At 42.7% G+C, this 19,853-nt stretch overlaps 1 protein-coding gene across 17 annotated transcripts in view; it reads left to right on the top strand.

Annotated features, from left to right (window-relative positions):
- The window catches only part of MARCH8 (membrane associated ring-CH-type finger 8), a 376,426-nt gene that overhangs the window by 265,007 nt on the left and 91,566 nt on the right, over window positions 1-19,853 (top strand). The window contains exon 1 of one of the 17 annotated variants that reach the window (XM_029609214.1): window positions 11,870-11,974. The exons of the other annotated variants lie outside the window; for them this stretch is intronic. Coding sequence (XP_029465074.1) covers window positions 11,885-11,974 — 90 coding nt within the window. The 5' untranslated portion in view covers window positions 11,870-11,884. Of the gene's footprint in view, window positions 1-11,869; window positions 11,975-19,853 lie in introns of those variants that run through there. 17 annotated transcript variants of the gene reach the window in all.

Below are 19,853 nucleotides of genomic sequence, written 5' to 3'. Positions count from 1 at the left end.
ATCTAGAGTTTACATGTTATTAATTCATTTTATGCTGGAAACCTTTTATAGTAAGTTTTGAGGCAAAACAAATATTTTCTTTATTTAAATTTCTTCTTAATATATTTTACTAAAGTACAAACTCAGATCTAAGGAGTTAAACATATATCATCTTCAAGGAGTCTCAGTGAATAATTCCCAGGTCAGCAAGGGCTGTTAACTTTAACCAGCTATATTCTAACTGGCTAATTTTAAAAAGAACGCATGTGCGCCCATAAACACACGTATTTGCATGTGAGCAGAGATGTGCTGCAATTTTATATTGTGCCCATATCATTTTAAAATACTCCTGCGTGCATATGTGTGCATGTGATCTTAAGATGCGGCTTGAGTAAATGTCCCACACATATTGCTACCAGGGCTTTAGCGGCTTTTACACACCTATTCACACAAGGGGAAAACGAGTTTTTCCATGTCTTTACAGAGACGAAGAGGGGAAAGACAATATGACAGTATATGTATCTGCCACTGTAAGAGGGACACTTTCAACTCAGGGTGGATTTGGGGAGGGGTTACATTGGTGTGCTACATACCCTTGCATGAATGAACAGTTAAATGTAAATCGGTTATTTATTCTCTCAGACAGTAGAAGGACTATGGGGCACTTCATGAAGTTAGTATATAGCTCATTTAAAACAAATCGTAGAAAATTCTTTTTCACTCAGTGAATAATTAAGTTCTGGAATTCATTGCCAGAGAATGTAGTTATGTCTGTTAGTGTAACTGGGTTTAATAAAAGTTCGGATAAGGTTCTTATAATTCAAACCCATTCTGAGCTGAAAATGCCCTCTTACAGTGGTAGATATATATATTGCCATATTGTTTCTCCTACAGTTCTCTCTCTCTCGCTCTTCCTCCCTCCTTCCCAAGTATATATAGTAGTTCAGCAATCTTGAAGACCTCTCTGGTTTTTCATCCTGTAAGCCACCCTGAACCCTCATGCTGTGCTGAAATCCCTAAAATTTGAGCTCTTTGACTTTTTCTCATCAGGACTAGCAGTAAAGTTACGCAGAAAACACACCGATGCGCCATGGACAGCTTTTCTAAAATTCAAAGTTACGCATGTAACTCTTGGCTCCAGCCAGGAACGCCTATGCCCTGCCGCTTTTCCACTCCATTGTTCTTGACCCGCGCACGGGTATATACACAAGTACTTCTAAGCTTCTTAAAATTTGCACGCCCCACATATGCATGTATGGGGCCATTTTTGCATTTGCAACACTTTTAAAATCTACCTGCAAGAATAAACCTGGTAAAACAGCGATATTCAATTAAAAAAAACAATGTTTAAAACATGAGCAGGCCTGTTGGCCCAATCCCCAAACTTTCCACCCCAGTAAATAATTTTGGCCCAGCTGGCTGATCCCCCTTCCCCAAACCCCTCAAAATGTCAAAAATGTAGTGGTCCTATAAGCCCAAAAAGCCTCCCCCCCACCCTTGAAATCGCAAAAGGGAAATTAATAGTTGTTTCTTCAGAAGCTCACTCTTCCCCGTCTTCCGTAAACCCAATCCAACCCTCCTGCCCCACTCTGCTGCTGGAGCTCAGAACAATTGTCCAGCTTCTGGTACATCCATTGTTCCTTTGATAGCCCTGCTGGACATATGTTCCTTGTGGTAGCAAGGGGTTTGGGGTTTCTGGAGGTTGGGGGAAGGGGGGCTTTTGGAGAGGGCAACTATTTGCAATTGGGTTGGGGGGAAGGCTTTTTGGGCCTATAGGCCTTTCGACATACATTGATGGGGATTGGGAGGAAGAAGTGCTCAGCTGGCAGGGCATATATTTGTTTTAATCAGGTGGAGAATCCGGACTGGCAAAAGACAATTTTAAACGTAACAAATTTTATTTTGGCTGCTTTCTTGTAAGATTGAGTAATTTTATTATGGAAGGGGGAGATTCTGAAACTGCTTTATTATGTGACATTTATGAAGTTTTGTTGTATGTTAAACTAAATATATTTGTTGTAATTCGTTTAGAATGGCTGTGCCAGTTTATGCGGAATATTAATTTTTTTAAATTAAATACGTTATACAGGAACATGTACTCAGATAACTCTGAAATCTAACCAGTGGTATTTGAACATAGCTAGTTAGATTTCAATGTTAGCTGGCTATACATACACAAAAAACGTTATTTGAGGATATTCAGCAGGGTGTTTAGCTAGATAAGGTATCTGTTTTACGCTTTGTTGATTATTGACCTTATCATTTCTAAAGAAACCTTCATTTTTGTTTCACAGTCAAGTTATAATTACAGACAGAATCAGGTCCATTTTTATGTCTCTGGTGCTGATAAATTAAAGCTGACAATATATAATCAATCCCCACTATTGATGAGGACTACTGTATGAATTACAACCACTCTATATTCCCCACCATATGAGAAAATTAATAATGTAGGAAAGGAAGATTTCATAAAAACATTGGCAACATGCCACCACGGCCTTGTATACAGAATATTTTAATAGTAATCATGAACCAGCCTCCCTCCTACCTGTGATTTTTGTATTTTTTGTTATTTTTTTGGACATTTTTATGTGAAAACAAGTCTTTCATGTGAAAAAATTCTTGTTGTGTGTTGTGCTTGTATATAAAAAGCTGTATCACTCAGCCTGTCTGAATTCATTTAAACATCTAAAGTCCATCGATATTTCATAAAACGCTGTTAATGCTTTAACCAAGTTCTTAACCTGTCATTCGGGCTTAATAATAAATTCCAAGCCAGCTTAAACTTCTCGTTCATTCCTCCCAACGTTTCTATGTGAAGGCAAATCTCTCCATGAACAATGCCGTTTGAGCAGTAGAAGAGTGACCAGACAGTGAGGAGAAGAATTATAGACTCCCCTGATGAAGAAAAATTATTTTGTCAGGGAGGAATGAACAAGAGCAAGCTAAGTTGATCAGGAATTCATCAGTATATATATTCAGAAGTAATAGCGAAAAAAGGCGTTTAAGCTTTAAATATATGCAAGTTGAACAGCTGTCGGGAGGAATGAACAAGAGCAAGCTAAGTTGATCGGGAACTCATTAGTATATACATATTCAGAAGTAATGGCGAAAAAAGACGTGGAAGGCATTTAAGGTTTAAATGTATGCAAGGTGAACAGCCGTCTTTTTAGTATTATTTATGTGAATATTTTCTGAAAAATCACTCTCCACATTTAAACGCTGAAAGAGAGGTATGCGGAATGGGAACTCGTCATTAAATATTGAAGAAACATTTGTAATATCAGCAGTCAGTTTCAAAAAGTAGTGAGACACGAGCAGTTTAATTAAATTTTCATGGAGAGATTTGCCTTCACATAGAAACGTTGGGAGGATGAATGAGAAGTTTAAGCTGGCTTGGAATTTATTATTAAGCCCGAATGACAGGTTAAGAACTTGGTTGAAGCATTAACAGCCGTATTATGAAATATCGATGGACTTTAGATGTTTTAAATGAATTCAGACAGGCTGAGTGATACAGCTTTTTATATACAAGCACAACACACAACAAGAATTTTTTCACATGAAGACTTGTTTTCACATAAAATGTCATAAAAAAAATAACAAAAAAAATACAAAAATCACAGGTAGGAGGGAGGCTAGGTTCATGATTACTATAAAAAATATTCTGTATACAAGGCCGTGGTGGCATGTTGCAGATGTTGTATGAAACCTTCCTCTTCCTACATGATTAATTTTCTCATATGGTGGGGAATATAGAGTGGTTGTGATAAATTAAAGCTGCCATGTGATTGACAGATGAAGTTACGTTGTGGTGACAAGTGGTAATATCTAGTTGAACATTTTGAGACATCACAAGAATTAAAAGCAAAGAAATCCATAAAATCGTACTTTAATATAGCAGCATAAAAACTCAAGCTCAAACTCTTCCTAGGTACCAATAGCCATTCTTAGGTGCTTAAGTTAATTGCCAATTGACCTTATATATCTTTCACTACTCCTAAGGCATATAATGTCCAGGTAATGTACTGTAGATATATCTTAATGTATACAAGAGAAGACCAGCCTTAATTTGTCAGTAGATATGTCTTACTCAGAAGAAATCTAAAGATACTTAACATGAAGAGTAATTGTATATTTCTAATAGGTCTGTTTTTTGGATTGTATTGTATTGGGAGGCTTTTACAATAACTGGGATCTATTAATGGGTGGTGGCATGATGTGTAGGAATGGATGTTGTGTGTTAGAGAATCCTGCCAGGGAAAGTCTTCCTGAGGCGTGGATCTGTGATGGCAGTGTTTCATTCTCTGGATGTGTTTTGTTTTTATTATAATTTCCCAATTGGGAATCCACAAGTTCCAACTCTGACTTGTTTCCCTTCCCTCTGAGAATAGTTGTTGACTGATAGCAGCAGCAGACTACAGATAGTGTACAGATGCCAGGCGTTTACCAAGATTAGAGCAGATAGGTTTAGATGTATAACTAGTGTGCAAAAAGGCAGATTTCAATACTGCTTTTTTAGTAGCCTTCCCTACACATCCTTTGTCCTTATTTCTTTTCTTCTAACAATCATCAGCCTCTTTGTGTATATTTTCCTTTTTCCTGACTAATTTCATCCAGCTTTATCAGGGAGCCATTAGACACGGCCGTTTTCCTTACTCTTCCTTATTTAATATTCATTAGGGAGCAATCATGCCCGGGCATATTTCCTTATGCCTTTTTATCTGTCTCTCATCAGAGAGCCATCATGCTTCTCCTGTCTTCTAATGCCTTCTCATCTGATCCTTATTAAGATATCTTTATGCACAATTTCCAGTATTTTCCCCATCTCGTACAGTAAGTAGGTCTATTACCAACATAATCATCTGTGGCATAGGGAAATACCTACAGTACCTGAATGTAAACCGATGTGATATCTCAGATTGAATGTCGGTATATAAAAATAATAAATAAATAAATAAAACAAGATGCTGCATTTTCTGAAACTTCATCCAATGCAATGTATTCTGAAACTTCTTCCAATACAGTTCTTTGGCTGGCTGCTCACAAATATCTTGGTCCTCTCCAGAGTCCATGAGTACTAATTAATTTTGCTTACCACCCCAGATCTTCCAACTAGTTGATTCTATATGAGCCTGATTTTATCTGTTTTGAATCAGAAAGATTACAGTGTTATCTTTTTTAATTGAATAAACATATTTATGAGGGACTATATAATCTGTTAGAAAAATAAGGTGGACACAATGGTACATGTTTTAATATGAGGGTATTGCTTTGAAGATTAGAGTCCATTAGAAGGTCTACAGCCTGTGACAAGGTCAACATTAAGAATTCTGAGCTAAGCATTGAAACCATATTTCTATTTAGTAGTGTTAGGTACTTATCATTGGGCCACTGAACCGGTTCTTCCAAACTCAAAAACTTTTCTGTGAGTTTATGGTTTATTCTTGCTACAGATGATAGCTTAAAGGTAGAAGTATGGTTGAGGGGTTAGAGCATGGAACTGAATAAAAAAAACTCCTGGGAACTATTTTAATGCTTGCTCTACTAATGACTCCGTGTTACCTTGGGCTACTAATTGTATTGCCCTGTGTATCAGTTCTAATCCCAGCTCTATCATTGACTTCTCTGTGACCTTAGGCTAGTCACTTTATATCTCCTTGTGCTTCAATGTACCTACTTGTAACTGGGTAACAGTAAGATTGCTCCCTCTCCCTTTCCCTTCCTAATGTTCTCCTGAAATCCAGTTGCTAAGCTATCTTCCATCTGCACCAAAGGAATCTACTCACATCTTTCCAAGTTGCTGGTATTGCAAAGAACATTAGGGTCTTGTCTGGACAAAAATTGCAGATAAATCTAGTTATTGTAATTCTCTTTCCGTTGACAAGCAGATACAAGTGAGTGATGTCAGTCCATATCGGTATTTACTCTTTCTATCTCAGATGAAAACTATCTGATCATCACAGGATTTTCCATGTTACTGCACAAGCCTTCCAGTCCCTTTTCTTCTACTTTGTGAATGATTGGAATTTGTTCTCTTTGTCACTGCAAATTTTTTCGAGATATCATCTTTTTGGCATATTTTCTGCACTATTACCTTTTCAGTTGCCTTTTCCATCATGTAAAAAAAAAATAATCATATCAAATAGGTCCTCAAAAAAGGGTAAGTTCCCTTTTAAGGCCTGTCCCTAAGCACTGCCAAAAATGGTGACTCAGGATCTCCACAATACATGTTTCAGATGTCTGGGACCAGAACACGATATCTCCAGTTGTGAGCACTCTGGATGGATGTCCCAAAGGACATATCTCGCAGGGAAAAGAAGCTTAAATGTGTGCTATCTTTTCCTGTGGAAACTGAAAAGAAAACCTATAAAGGGCCAGAACCTAAGGGATCCAAGCCATAAAAAGGAAAAGAAAAGAATTTAAAAAAAAAATGACAATATAAGGAAAAGAAAAGGATCCCCTATGGAACTGGAGCTGAGGCCAAAAAAAAGAATGAAAATAACCTAAACAGCACCAAAGCTCAGCACCATCAGAACTATTAGCACAGATAAACCATTAGGTGCTGTCAATATCGGCATGGTCTGCATCCACCATCATCCTTGGTGCCAAGGTACATAGCGTTGAAAGTTCATGGCAACAAATATTCACATCAGTGCCATCATATTACCAGTACAGCATCTCCTCAGGGCAGAAAACAGGTTGGCGCCAAGCATTCCCCACAGATTGAGGAATCAACAAAAGAGGGAGAATATTCATCAGTTTTGATACAGAATCAAACTCTTCCATAAAAATACCATTATCACTGATAGCAGAATGCCATTCATTTGTACAGAAGCTATGATCAGATTTTGTAGTGAAATACTTAAGCAATATTCCAGCTGAAACTACTACTCCAGAAGTGTTAGAATGTATCTTGAAGAGATTCTACAAAGAGCTGCAGTCCAAGGCTCAATAAGATAGGTAAATAGCAGAATCTTCACAGTCATTTGCTTCAAAAGATAGGTTACAAGCTAATGAGTTGCCAATTCAGCTGTTGGAGGAGTCTTCAAATTCTTGTTCACCATGTTCTTATTGGTCCATATAGCCGTCATCAGAGCTGCTTTCATAACCTTCATCAGAACCCATAAGAAGCAACACACCCACTGAGAATCTGTACTATCCAGCTATTATTAAAAAAAAAAAAAAAGATGAAAAAAAGTCCTTTCAAGTTGGAAGAGGAGACCAGCCAACAGGAAGATCACCAGGAAGTAATGAAATTTATTCAGTCTCCTAAACAAAATAAGGCTATACCAATCCATAAATCTTTACAGGATCTTCAGTTAAGAATTTTGAAGACTCCGCTTACCATATCACCAGTGGTAAAGAACATAAATGTAAAGCATAGAGTACAACACTATCTTAGTTACAGGAAAGTGCATCTACCACATGACTCATTGGTAGTAGTTTGCCTTGAAAAGAGTGAAGAAGTCAAAAGTATACTCTTCTATTTTACCTGGGAAAGATGTTGAGAGACTTTTCTTCCAAAGTCCAATCTGCAACTTTATAGTCCAGAATAGCAGCACATCAAGTGCAGATGATATAGTTTATTTAACATCTTGTAAAATATTATAGAGAAAACAGAAAACTCTGTATCATAAGGTAGGGAGAGATCATTTCACTAAATGCAGGGGCAGAAAAATGCTCAAAACATTTAACAAGAAAAATCTATGATGGATTTGACACATCTTCCAGGTCATCAGCAATAATTACAATAGCCAGATGTTTAGCATAGCTGAAAGCCTTGGGATTAAGAGAAGATGTATATGACAAATTAACTATGCACCCTATGCAGGAAATAACTTTTTCAGGAAGAAGTTAAGTCAATATCATTAAGGAGCAATCAATTTCCCTTCAATCTTTGGCAATATAAGAGCATAGGTTTTTTCCATGCTGAGTCAGAACAAAGGTCCATCAAGCCCAGCATCCTGTTTCCAGCAGTGGCCAAGCCAAGTCACAAGTACCTGGCAGAATTCCTAAGTTCAGTAGATTCCATGCTGTTTATCCCAGGGACAAGCAGTGGATTTCTCTAAATTTACTTTAGTAATGGTTTATGGACTTTTCTTCCAGGATCTTGTCCAAACCTTTTTTAAACCCAGCTACACTAACATCTTTTACCACATCCTCTAGCACTGAATTCGTGTTTAATTATGCATTGAGTAAAAAAAGTATTTTCTCCTTTCTCCCAGAACAAGCAGGATGGTAGTCCTCAATATGGGTGACATCATCAGGATGGAGCCCTATCACGGAACACTTTTGTCAAAGTTTCTAGAACTTGACTGGCACACTGAGCATGCCCAGCATGCCACTAACCCGGCATCCAGCAGGGGTCCCCCTTCAGTCTCTTTTTTCTGCGCAGCAGTGCCTCACGGTTTTCAGGAGCTCTTTGAGAATTTCTCACAACATTTTTCCTCACGGAATTTCTTAAAATTTCAAAAACATTTTCCCCATCCTGGGGTCTCCCATCAACTGTCGACCGCCGCCGCCGGTAAGTTTTTTTACCTCAATCTTTGCGGTCAGTTCCCGACGGTGCTCCTGTTGGTGCCTGACATCCACCAACCGCTCGCCGCGTTTATTTTTCAAAAAATGGTGACTGGTTTTCGGAAGTGCATCGAGTGTCCGAGGACCTGTCCATCACGGACCCCCCATGACATTTGCGTCTTATGCTTGGGGCCTTCCCACGACGTCCACTTGTTTTATCAGTTGTGCCCAAATTACACCGAAAGGCCGCCGCGCCCCGCTTAGAAAAAATGGAACACCTTTTCAAAACTAAGTGCACGTCTCTCTCTACACCGACCACAAAGTGCACCGAGCCGGAAGCCGTCATCGTAATCGACTCCATCGATGTCTCAGTATCGGGATACCAGTGAACGGCCATCACTGGCATTATCTCGTTCAAAGGCCTCCACATCATCGACCTCTGCGCCGGAGAAGGACCGGGCCGAGTACCAAGAAAAACACCGTCATCGACGAGACCCATCTTCTGGAACGGGCACCGACAAACCATCGACATTGATGGAACCACCTACCAAGAAGTCCCGGGGAGAGGAGCCCCCATCCTCCTCTGGATCTGGGACACTGAGGCATTCCCCACCTGCAACGGTGCCAGGAGCCGAGACTCCACATATTCCTGTGGACCCTGCGGCAATGTCCATGGAGCCTCCAACCCCGGCAGCTGTGTTACCAACACCAGCCCTCCAGGAGGAATTGGACCAGATGGTCCAAGAGGCAGTCCTCCAAGCGCACCGAGGATTTCAGTCTCCACCGGCACTGACTCCCATGCTGAGGCCTGACCCAGTGCCTGTGATGCTGGCTCCACTACTCGAAAGACTAGACACCCTTATCGGCGCACTTCCATCTGTGCCCATGCCTCCGGACCATTGATGCCTCCGAGACCATCGGTTCCTCCACTGGCATCGACCCCAATTCCTCTGTCATCGGACAATGAAGACCATGATCCGTCGATGCCAGACCCGATTCCAGGGTCATCGGGTATAATACCACCCCGACGCCTATCGAAAACACCGATACCATCGGTGCCTCCACCGGCCTCGGAAAAATTGTGGGTAGTATTATGGATTGATTTAAGTGTATGTGAGAGAGGAGGGAGTGTATATGAGAGCATGAGCATGTATATAAGAGAGGGATTGTGAGAGAGAATGAATGAGTTAGGGTGTATGTGAGAGAGAAGATAAAGTTTGTGTGGCCCTACCTTCCCTACCTTCCCTAATCCACGACAATCTCGAAATGACTGGAAATCAAAAGATCCCAGGTATGTAAAGTAAAAGATTTTTAAATCCTTAAAAGTTGTAATTATTGAATGTAATTTGATGTTTTTGTTTTGAAATATTTTATTGTTTTTTGTGAAATATTAGAATATTTTTAAATTGATGTTTTATTCATCAGATGTTTTGAAATAGTTGTTTGAGAAATATTAGAACAAATTCATGCAAGTTCTTTAAATTATTGGATGTTTGGTGGCTGTTTTAACATATTATTTTTATTATAGTATGGTTTTAATGTAATGCATGATGATTTATCTCTTGATTTTATTGCTTGATGTTTTGCAAGGAATGATTTTGTTTTTGTATTGTTACACTGCATAATACATTCGGGCTTGTGGTTTCTAGTACCGTTTTTGTTGGCATATTTCTAATTATGGTCTTTCTGTTCTGTATTTATTTAGGGTCTGTATTTTGAAGGTCCAGTTAATGTATAACTTTAATTCTTGCTGTGAAAATGATGGCACTTATCACTGGCTTTTACGGTATTATGAACCTCATTTCTTTTTAAACAGAAGTTTGCTCTTTATTAATTTCACTTGCATGCAAAAAAATGGTTTTGAATGTTCTTGTAGAAAATATTTTTTCATTCACATATTTTATTGTAACTGCTGTTAGTAGATTAGGTGATTATTTTAAAGGATGGACTTAACCAATGTTCTCTTTAAGGATTGGTTGCTTTTTGCATCAAAGAAAGTAGTGCTCACAGGGTAATATAACCAAAAACATTTGTTTACAGCAATTCAATCCTTAGAGGGAACATTGGCCGCCACAGAAACTTAAATTGGGTTTTTGACTACCATCAGTCCCAACATTATTTTCTATATTCAAGACTTCCAAAGGGGGGGGGGGGATACTTCAGTTATTACTTTAGTACCCAGGGAACCAGAGGTTAATGTATACTCATCTAAGCTCAAAATGAGAAGTCACTTGTCACCCTGGGAAATGCAGTGGAAAAGAAAAATATGACCATGTTAAATCAATAAAATAGGCCACAGTTTTTGTGAATGATAATTTAGTTTGATCACATGGTAATCACAGCTAATCAGGAAGTACCATAATCAGAGCCCTTTCATTCATAATGTACATAATGTACTTAAAGAAAACAGTCTCTTATATGATAACCAATTTATAAGAATCAAATTACTGTATCCCATTCCATGTCCATATTCATACCACCTGGATGAAGTGTTCACTATTTATTTATTTGTTTTATACCAGTATTAGTAGTTACATCATACCGGTTTACATTGGAACTGAAGGTGGAATTAACATCAAACAGGTACAAGGGATGGGACTACAGAAACAAAAGGGGAAGTAGCCAAAACTGGCAAGCAAGGGCAGCATTCTATGTAAAACTAACAAGTAAAAGATGGAACATAACTTTATACATGGGTTCAGATCAAGTGCTGATGCAACAAAGGGTTGAAAGCAGGGGATCTATTCTGGGTAAGCCTGTTTGAAGAGCCAAGTTTTTAATTTATTTTTTAATTTGATGGTACAAGGCTCAAGTCGGAGGTTTGTGGGTAGTGAGTTCCATCGGGTGGGACCAGCAATGGAGAGGGCTCGATCCCTCGTGGAGGTGAGGTGTGCCTCCTTGAGGGATGGCACGTGAAGTGTTCCTTTATTGGTTGCTCTAGTGGGGTGGTTAGAGAATGTGAGGCAGAACGGCTCATCAAGCCAGTTGGAGTTGTGTCTGTAGATGGATTTGTGAATAATAGTAAGGGATTTATAGAGGATGCATGAAGGGATTGGGAGCCAATGTAGGTCTTTAAGAATGGGGGGTGATGTGGTCATATTTTCGAGCATTTGTGATGGTCCTCACTATCGCATTGTGGAGCATTTGAAGCGGTTTTATGGTGGAATAGGGGAGACACAGGAGAAGGGAGTTGCAGTAGTCCATTTTCGATGAGAGGGTGGCCTGAATGACGGTATGGAAATCATGGGTATGGAGTAGGGGTTTTAGTTTTTTCATAACATTGAGTTTAAAGAAACATTCCTTGATGATTGTGTTGATGTATTTTTTTAGGTTCAATTGCTGGTCAAGCAGGACACTGAGGTCTCGTACAAAGTGCTGAGCGGAGATGGAACTATATGCCGGGTCATTTGCAAGGGAAGGTTTGGAGAGTTGGTGTTGGGATATGAAGAGCAGTTCCATTTTGGTGGTGTTTAAGGTGAGGTGGAGATTTGTGAGAAGGGTGTTGATGGATGCAAGGCATTTCTCCCAGAGTTTTAGAGATTCGGAGATAGAGTCATGAATTGGTATAATGATCTGGACGTCATCGGCATATAGGTAGAATTTGAGGCCAAGGTCAGATAGGAGCTGGCAGAGAGGTGTGAGGTAAATATTGAATAGGGTGGATGAGAGTGAGGAACTCCTTGGGAGAGGGCGTAATGAGTGGATTCAGCGTTGCCTATTTTGACTGAGAATTGTCTATTAGACAGGTAGGATTTAAACCATAGGAGAGCTGAACCTGAGATACCTATGTCAGATAGGCGGGAGAGGAGGTAGTTGTGGCTTATTGTATAAAAAATGCAGAGGAAATGTCAAGAAGGGCAAGAATGTAGCAGTGACCTTGGTCCATGCCTCTGATGAGGTGATCAGAGAGGGTGAGCAAAAGGGTTTCAGTGTTGAAGTGCTTGTGAAAACCGAATTGTGAGGGGTGAAGGATATTGTTGTTTTTGAGGTAGTCCATGAGCTGGGATTTGACTACCTTTTCCAAAATTTTAGAAATAAATGGGAGGTTTGAGATAGGATGGAAATTGGAAGGGTCATTGGGGTCTAACGATGGTTTTTTGAGCAGGGGTTTGACCACTGCATGCTTGAGTGTGTCTGGGACTATGCCAGAGGAGATTTATCAGAGGAGGATTTATCAACTCATCTGAATTCTCTTTTAAATAAGTCGATCCATATCCCCACCTCTCCAAGATTTTCACTTGATCAAAGTTAAACATGACATTTTTCTGCAGATTTTAATGCAAAATTACTATTTATTTGCTGATTTTAATGGAATGAAAATAATAAAAATGTGAATATGGCATGTGCACAAGTTTTTGGACACCCTTTCAATCAGTACATCGTAACATCTCTTTTGGCATAAATAACAGTTCCAAATGTTTCAAGTTGACAGTTAAGATTCTTTTTCCCATTGATAGCAGGCTGAATTAACCATGCTGACTGGGACGTCCTCCAATGGCCTCGAGGTGGAGCTTTTATCGGAGGTCACAGAGCTCTTGCTGTGTGTGGCTGCACGCGTCTTCCTGTGCGATTGCCATCTTCTCCTCAGTCCTTTTCTTCCGCGCTGCCAGTCGCACGCAGAGTTTTTACTCTTTTCTCCTCGGAAGAAACAGCACTTTTCAGTGTTATCATGGCACCCAAACCACCTGGCTTCAAATACTGCCAGTGCAGAAAGGTTATGTCCATTACCGATGGACATAACTATTATTATATTTGCCTGGGGCCCAAGCACAACCAGTCCAGCCGCCAGGATTGTGGTCGCATGTCACCCAGAGCCCAAAGGCAGTGTGCCAGAAGATCACACGCCTGAGGGCGAGGATGCCAACTCCTATACCCCAGCGTCAGATCGCTACACATCCCACTTGTCCCTGGAGACTGAAGAAGGAGCCGCCCGGAGAAGCAAAGGAAGTCTTCTTCTCTGGGGCCCCAAGGTCAGCAACTGGGCCAGAGCCGAATGGGTCAAGTCTCCCCAGTGCTCCCCTCCCCTTACGACCCACAGAAAGACCAGGCGTTGGGGGATGCACCGACCAACCGAGTCCTGGAGTCAGTGTCAGCAGGCGGCCGCATCACTGGAATGGCAGCATCAATGCATGCGTCAAAATGGCGCGAAGACAATGCTCCACACAAAAAAGATGCGGCAAGTGAGATGAAAACTTCCCATCCCAGCGCATGGTGCAACGATGAGTCGAAGAGCCAAGACGCTCTGAAGCGTGCTTCTCCGGCCCACTCCCATCGACGCAGATACCCTCGAAATGACCGTTGATGCAAGTCCACCACACCATGCACCTGTCCATGATGCACCTAATGCCGACAAGGCACTCATCGATCCCAAATCCACAAGGGGAGTCTGACCAGCACAAACCTTCCTGGAAAAGGCCCTCAACGAAACAGAAGCTGCAGCAGGACCCTCAGGTCATCTTCTCATTGGAGGAAATTGGGTTTTTGGATGTAGACCTACTCTCTTATTATCCCCAGCTTCAGGAGCCCCTGTTGAAGAGACACAGACCATCCAGCAAGGTTAAGCCTGCCACACACTCCAGCAAGGTTAAGTCTGCCACAAACTGCAGCAAGGGAGCTGACTCCAGCATCCTCTTGGCTCCAGTGCCTCCTTCATCCAAGAGATTCAAGTCTGCCTGGGCAGAGGATAGGATGATATTTCCTCCACTGCCCTGAGGGAACAGCGTACCCCCGCAGAAGGGGGGCTGCCTTCCCAGGCGATGTCCCAGATATCAGTGATTCTGAGCAACTTCTTTACATTCCTGGAGTCGAGCAAATGAGGGCGTCTGACTCCAAACCCCTTATCGGAAGAGTTGTTCCTGGGGAGTGAATCCCCTTCCTGTCCACAGTTCTCCCATCAGCCGGTATTGGAATCGGGCAATCTCCCCTCCCCCACACTTCTCCAGGGTCATCTACGGGGATACCATCCGACCTGCCTGAGGAACCTCCAGAGCCATCTTTGCACCAGAAGACCTCTCCTATTCCAAGTTCATCAAGAAGGTGTGGGTGCTTTTCAATGTTGGGACCAAAAAGGTGCCAAACTCTAGAGCAGAGGTCCTCAACATCTTAAATATCTTTAAGGTTCTGTCCAAACCAACCGCACTGCCCTCTCATGCTGTCCTGGATGCGGTCATGGAAAAGGCCTGGGAGTCCCCCTTCTCAGAACTGGCGACATCGAGAAAATCTGACCTTAAGTTCCGGATGAGAAAATCTCCCTACTTCGGTACAGTGCAGCTGTCGCATGCCTCCATTGTGGTGGAGTTGGCCATGAAAAAGCGAAGAAATCTAGACTCTATTCTAACGTTCTACTGGAGAAGGATAATTGCTCCCTGGATGAGTTCGGGAGGAAGGCCTTCCAGGCAGCCACGTTGAACACGAAAATCCAGCAGCATCAGTTCTATATCATTCAGTACCTCTATGAGTGTCTGCAGTCCAACAAGCCCCGCTTCAAAGAGGGCCCATCATATACTGTGCTGCCCCAGTCCGTGGTAGACATAGAGGAAGGATTGCGTCACCTCCTTCACATGATAAACCAAGGCCTTTGAAACATCGGTCAGCGCATTGGCAGCAGCTATAGTGGCCCGCAGAATGGCCTGATTGAGGGCCAGTGCCATCCATGAAGACGTCCATGAGAAATTGGCCAATCTTCCTTGTAGGGACAATAACCTCTTTGGGTATAAGCTGCGGGAGACAGCCTCACAGCTGAAGGAGCAGAATGTGGCAATCCTGTCCCTGGCTTCCTCGCCTGAGCAACCATCCGCTACCAGGAGATATTACCCCAGCTTCTGGAAACTCAGTTATCAGAGTTGCCCTTTTAGGCCGTATGCATGTTATCGTGCACCAACCTTTCCACAACCCAGGGAGCAAGCACAATCATTGCAGCCTAGGAGTAGATCCAGGGGCCAGCAGCAGAGGCAGCCATTGAATGCCGGCCAGAAACCCCCACAGAATTTTTGAGTATATCCAGACCGCAACTATCACTATATGTGGGAGGCTGGATAGCAAATTTTTTCGACTCTTTGGTAGCAATCACATCTGACTGTTGGGTTTCGAGCATTGTTCGTGAAGGTTACCAATTGAATTTCAAGAGAACTCCAACTTTCCTATGCCTCACACCTTCTCTGCAGGTCCGCACTCTAGCGTCACTTTTGCAGGAAGAAGTGGGCTCACTATTGCAGCACCATGCAGTCCAAGTGGTACCTGCGCACAGGTGCAACATGGGTTTCTATTCCCAATACTTCCTCATTCCCAAGAAATCAAGGAGGTCTCCACCCAATCTTGGATTTAAGGGCCCTCAACAAGTTTATTCTAAGGGAGAAGTTCAAGATGACATCCCTAAAATTCATTCTGCTTTTCCTACAACCCAACAATTGGATGTGCTTGATAGATCTCAAGGATGCTTACTCCCACATTCCAATGCACCATTCCTCCTGGCGCTTCCTGTGTTTCCAGGTCAATGGACCCCACTACCAGTACAAGGTGCTCCTTTTTGGACCATTGTCCACCCCGAGAGTCTTCACCAAGTGTTAGCGGTAGTGGTGGCCAACCTCAGATGTTAAAGGGATTCAACTGTTCCTTATCTGGATGATTGGCTTCTGGTAGCCTCAGAAGCAACTACCCTTCAAACTCCCTTAATGGACACAATAAATTGCTTAGAGGCGCTTGGCTTTGTAATAAACTACAAGAAGTCCAACCTCCAGCCGATGTAGATTCTTCATTTCATTAGGGCCAAGATAGACACAGTCGCAGGGAAAGCTTTCCTGTAAGAGGACAGAGCTCAGACCCTTCGCACGCTGGCTGTGCAGCTACGGAACTGTGCGCATCACTCAGCCACCAGATTTTAGCCCTGCTGGGACACATGGCGGCAATATACATAGTGCCGCACATCCGGCTCCATATGCTCCGCCTGCAGTGGGGTTTGAAGGCCCAGTGGACTCAATTCATTCAACCCTTAACCAAATCCGTGTTAGTGACCAGGGCCATGCGAAAGGATATAGCATGGTGGCTGTCTCAACCAACCCTCACAGTGGGAGCCCTGTTCCAGAGCCCGGCGCACCAATTGGTTCTGACCACGGACGCTTCTACAACTTGGGCCATCTAAAATCGCAGGGCCTATGATCTCTATCAGAGAGCACTTGCCAGAAAAAACCTGCTGGAGCAGAGAGCAATTTAGAATGCCCTTCTCATGTTCTTTGACCACGTTCGGGGAAAAACCATCATAGTTCACATAGACAACCAAGTGGCAATGTTTTATATAAACAAAGAAGGAGGATCCGGTCCCTGGACCCTATGCAAGAAAGCGATTCAGATCCTCCAATGGGCAGAGGCGCCCTCCATCTCCCTGCAAGTGACCTATCTCCCGGGTATTGCAAATACTGAAGCCGACCGACTCAGTAGGGTGTTCCACCCACACAAATGGGCTCTAAACCAAAGGGTGGTAAATGATCTCTTCCAGAAGTGGGGGTCTCCTTTGCATGGACTTCTTCACAACTGTACACCACAGGAAAGTTTGAGCATTCTGCTCGGTTTATCCGAGCTGGGAGCGCTTCATGCAGAATACATTCCTCATCCCTTGAATGAAGGGGCTCCTATATGCTTACCCTTCAATACCGCTCATCTCTCGAACCATAGAGAAACGCATCACAAACATCATGGACCTGATACTCATTGCTCCGGTGTGGCCGAGACAACCCTGGTGCGCCTATCTAGTTCGGCTATGCATCACTCCTCCTATCTCATTGGATCTACTGAATTAAGAAGGGGGGACATTGCTGCACCCCATGCACTCTTTGCTTTATCTCACCGCATGGAGATTAAGAGGAGAATATTGAACTACCTACAGGTATCGTCAGCGGTCAAAGACATTCTAATATCGTCACTGACGTCTTCTACCAGGAAGAACTATAGGGGAAAATGGCACTGTTACACAACCTGATGTCAAGATAAGGGGATAAACCCATTCTCCTGCTTGCCGGCATCCTTACTTGAGTACCTGCACATGCTCTATCAATCAGAGTTGGCGACAGGCTCCATCAGGGTTCACGTGAGCACTTTTGTGGCATATCATCACCCATGCAGTGGTCTTCCGGTTTTGAACCATCCCTTGATTTCTTGCTTCATGAAAGGAATCTTGAGATTGAGACCACTTGTGGCCAAACCTCCGGTCTCTTAACTTGGTTTTGGAACAGCTCATGCTTCTGCCTTTTAAACCAATGGACTGTAGCCACATGAAATATCTGACCTGGAAAGTGGTGTTCCTGGTCGTAGTGACTTCGGCAAGATGGGTCAGCGAACTTCAGGCCCTATTTCACTACCCTCCATATTTGCAGTTTTTTCACAAGGTAACCTTGTGTACTCACCCATCCTTCTTACCCAAAGTGATCTCGGTTTTCCACCTGAATGAAACCATCACGTTGCCAACATTCTTCTCAAAGCCACATAGCAATGACAGAGAACGTCTCCTTCACATCCTAGACAGAAAAAGAGCTTTGGCTTACTACAAATGGAGGACACATTCAGACGAGGGCTTCTCAACTCTTTGGGGCGGATTTTAAACCCCCTGCTCGCGTAAATCCAGCCGGATTTACGCGAGCAGGGCCCTCCGGCGCCGGCGCGCCTATTTTGCATAGGTCGCTGGCGCGCGCAGAGCCCCAGGACTCGCGTAAGTCCTGGTTTTTTTTAAAAGGGGCGTGTCGGGGGCGGGGACTAATGACGCGGCGTTTCGGGGGGGGGGGGCGTGGTCGAGGCCTCCGGACCAGCCCCCGGGTCGGATGACGGCGTGCCAGTAGTCCGTTGGCGCGCGTAGATTTACGTCTGCTTCTAGCAGGCGTAAATCACGAAATAAAGGTAAGGGGGGGGTTTAGATAGGGCCGGGGGGGTGGGTTAGGCAGGGGAAGGGAGGGGAAGGGGAGGGCAGGCGAAAAGAAAGTTCCCTCCGAGGCCGCTCCGATTTCGGAGCGGCCTCGGAGGGAACGGAGGCAGGCTGCGCGTCTCGGCGCGCGCAGGCTGCCCAAAATCGGCAGCCTTGCGTGCGCCGATCCAGGATTTTATAAGATATGCACGGCTATGCGCATATCTTATAAAATCCAGCGTACTTTTGTTTGCGCCTGGTGCGCCAACAAAAGTACGCGATCGCGTATTGTTTAAAGATCTACCTCTATGTGTCTTTCAATCTGAGCGTCCCTGGCCTACCAGTGGCAATGAGAACTTTGTCAAACTGGATATTCCAATGCATTCACTTTTGTTATTCGAAGTGGTCAGCAGCACTTCCCACAAAGTCAAAGCGCACCAAGTGTGAGCAGTTGCTGCTTCTATTGCAAATCTTCATATGGTACCATTGCTGGACATTTGTAAGATAGCCACGTGGTCATCTCTGCATACTTTCATTTCACACTACTGTCTAGACCAGCAGACCTTTTCAGACACAGCGCTGGGTTTGGCAATATTGGCTTCTTCAATAAGCTAGTGAGACTGTCCACTTCACTGGTGGGTTGTGCACACAAGGATCATCTACATCTGACAGGGGTGGCCATCCCATACTTCATTTTGTGTAAGTGGTGGAACACAACCCTAAGCTGGGGACTCACAGGCAGCATGGCTAATTCAGCCTGCTATTGACGGGAAAAAGCATTCCAGGGAAACTAGGGTTCAAATCCCATTTCTCCCACTGACATAGTTTAGGTGAGTCTCTTTATATCCTGTTGGCTCAGATACCCACTTAGATTGGAAACTCCTTGGAGTAGGGATTTACATTACCTGACAAAAAGTTGTAAACTGCCTTGAGCTAAAATTGGAATGACAGTCTGGAATTGCAAATATTATTATAATATATTATGGGAAGCAGGGAAGTCAATAATTAGAGGAAATATAGCTTACGTGCCAAAAATGAAAATGCAGAAATGTGGACATTTTGAAGTTAACAAATTTAATTAACAGGGAAACACAAGCATGTGGCTCAGATGACTACAGAACAGATCACAGTTTGTGGAAAGTGCAAAAGCTGCATTAAATCATGTATTGCTTCAGAAAGTAGCTTGAGTCAGCACACATTTATAGACTAAAGTTCTATAGGTATGGGAATAAGGCTAGCAAAATACTAGTAAGGCTGGTAAAGAGTGCAAAACAGAAAACACATATCATAGATATCAAAAATAGCCAAGATAGGATGCATTTTGCACATCTGAAATAAAATGTTACTGAATATTATAGTGAACTATATGATAACCGAGATGAAGATGTTGAAAGCCATAACATGTTATTTAAGAATCTAAAATTACCAGAGAATAAATTGAGAACAAATAACTACTTAATGCACCATT

Source organism: Rhinatrema bivittatum, chromosome 7, assembly GCF_901001135.1.
Source record: "Rhinatrema bivittatum chromosome 7, aRhiBiv1.1, whole genome shotgun sequence".
NCBI lineage: Eukaryota > Metazoa > Chordata > Amphibia > Gymnophiona > Rhinatrematidae > Rhinatrema > Rhinatrema bivittatum.
This window is presented reverse-complemented; position numbering and strand designations above follow the sequence as displayed.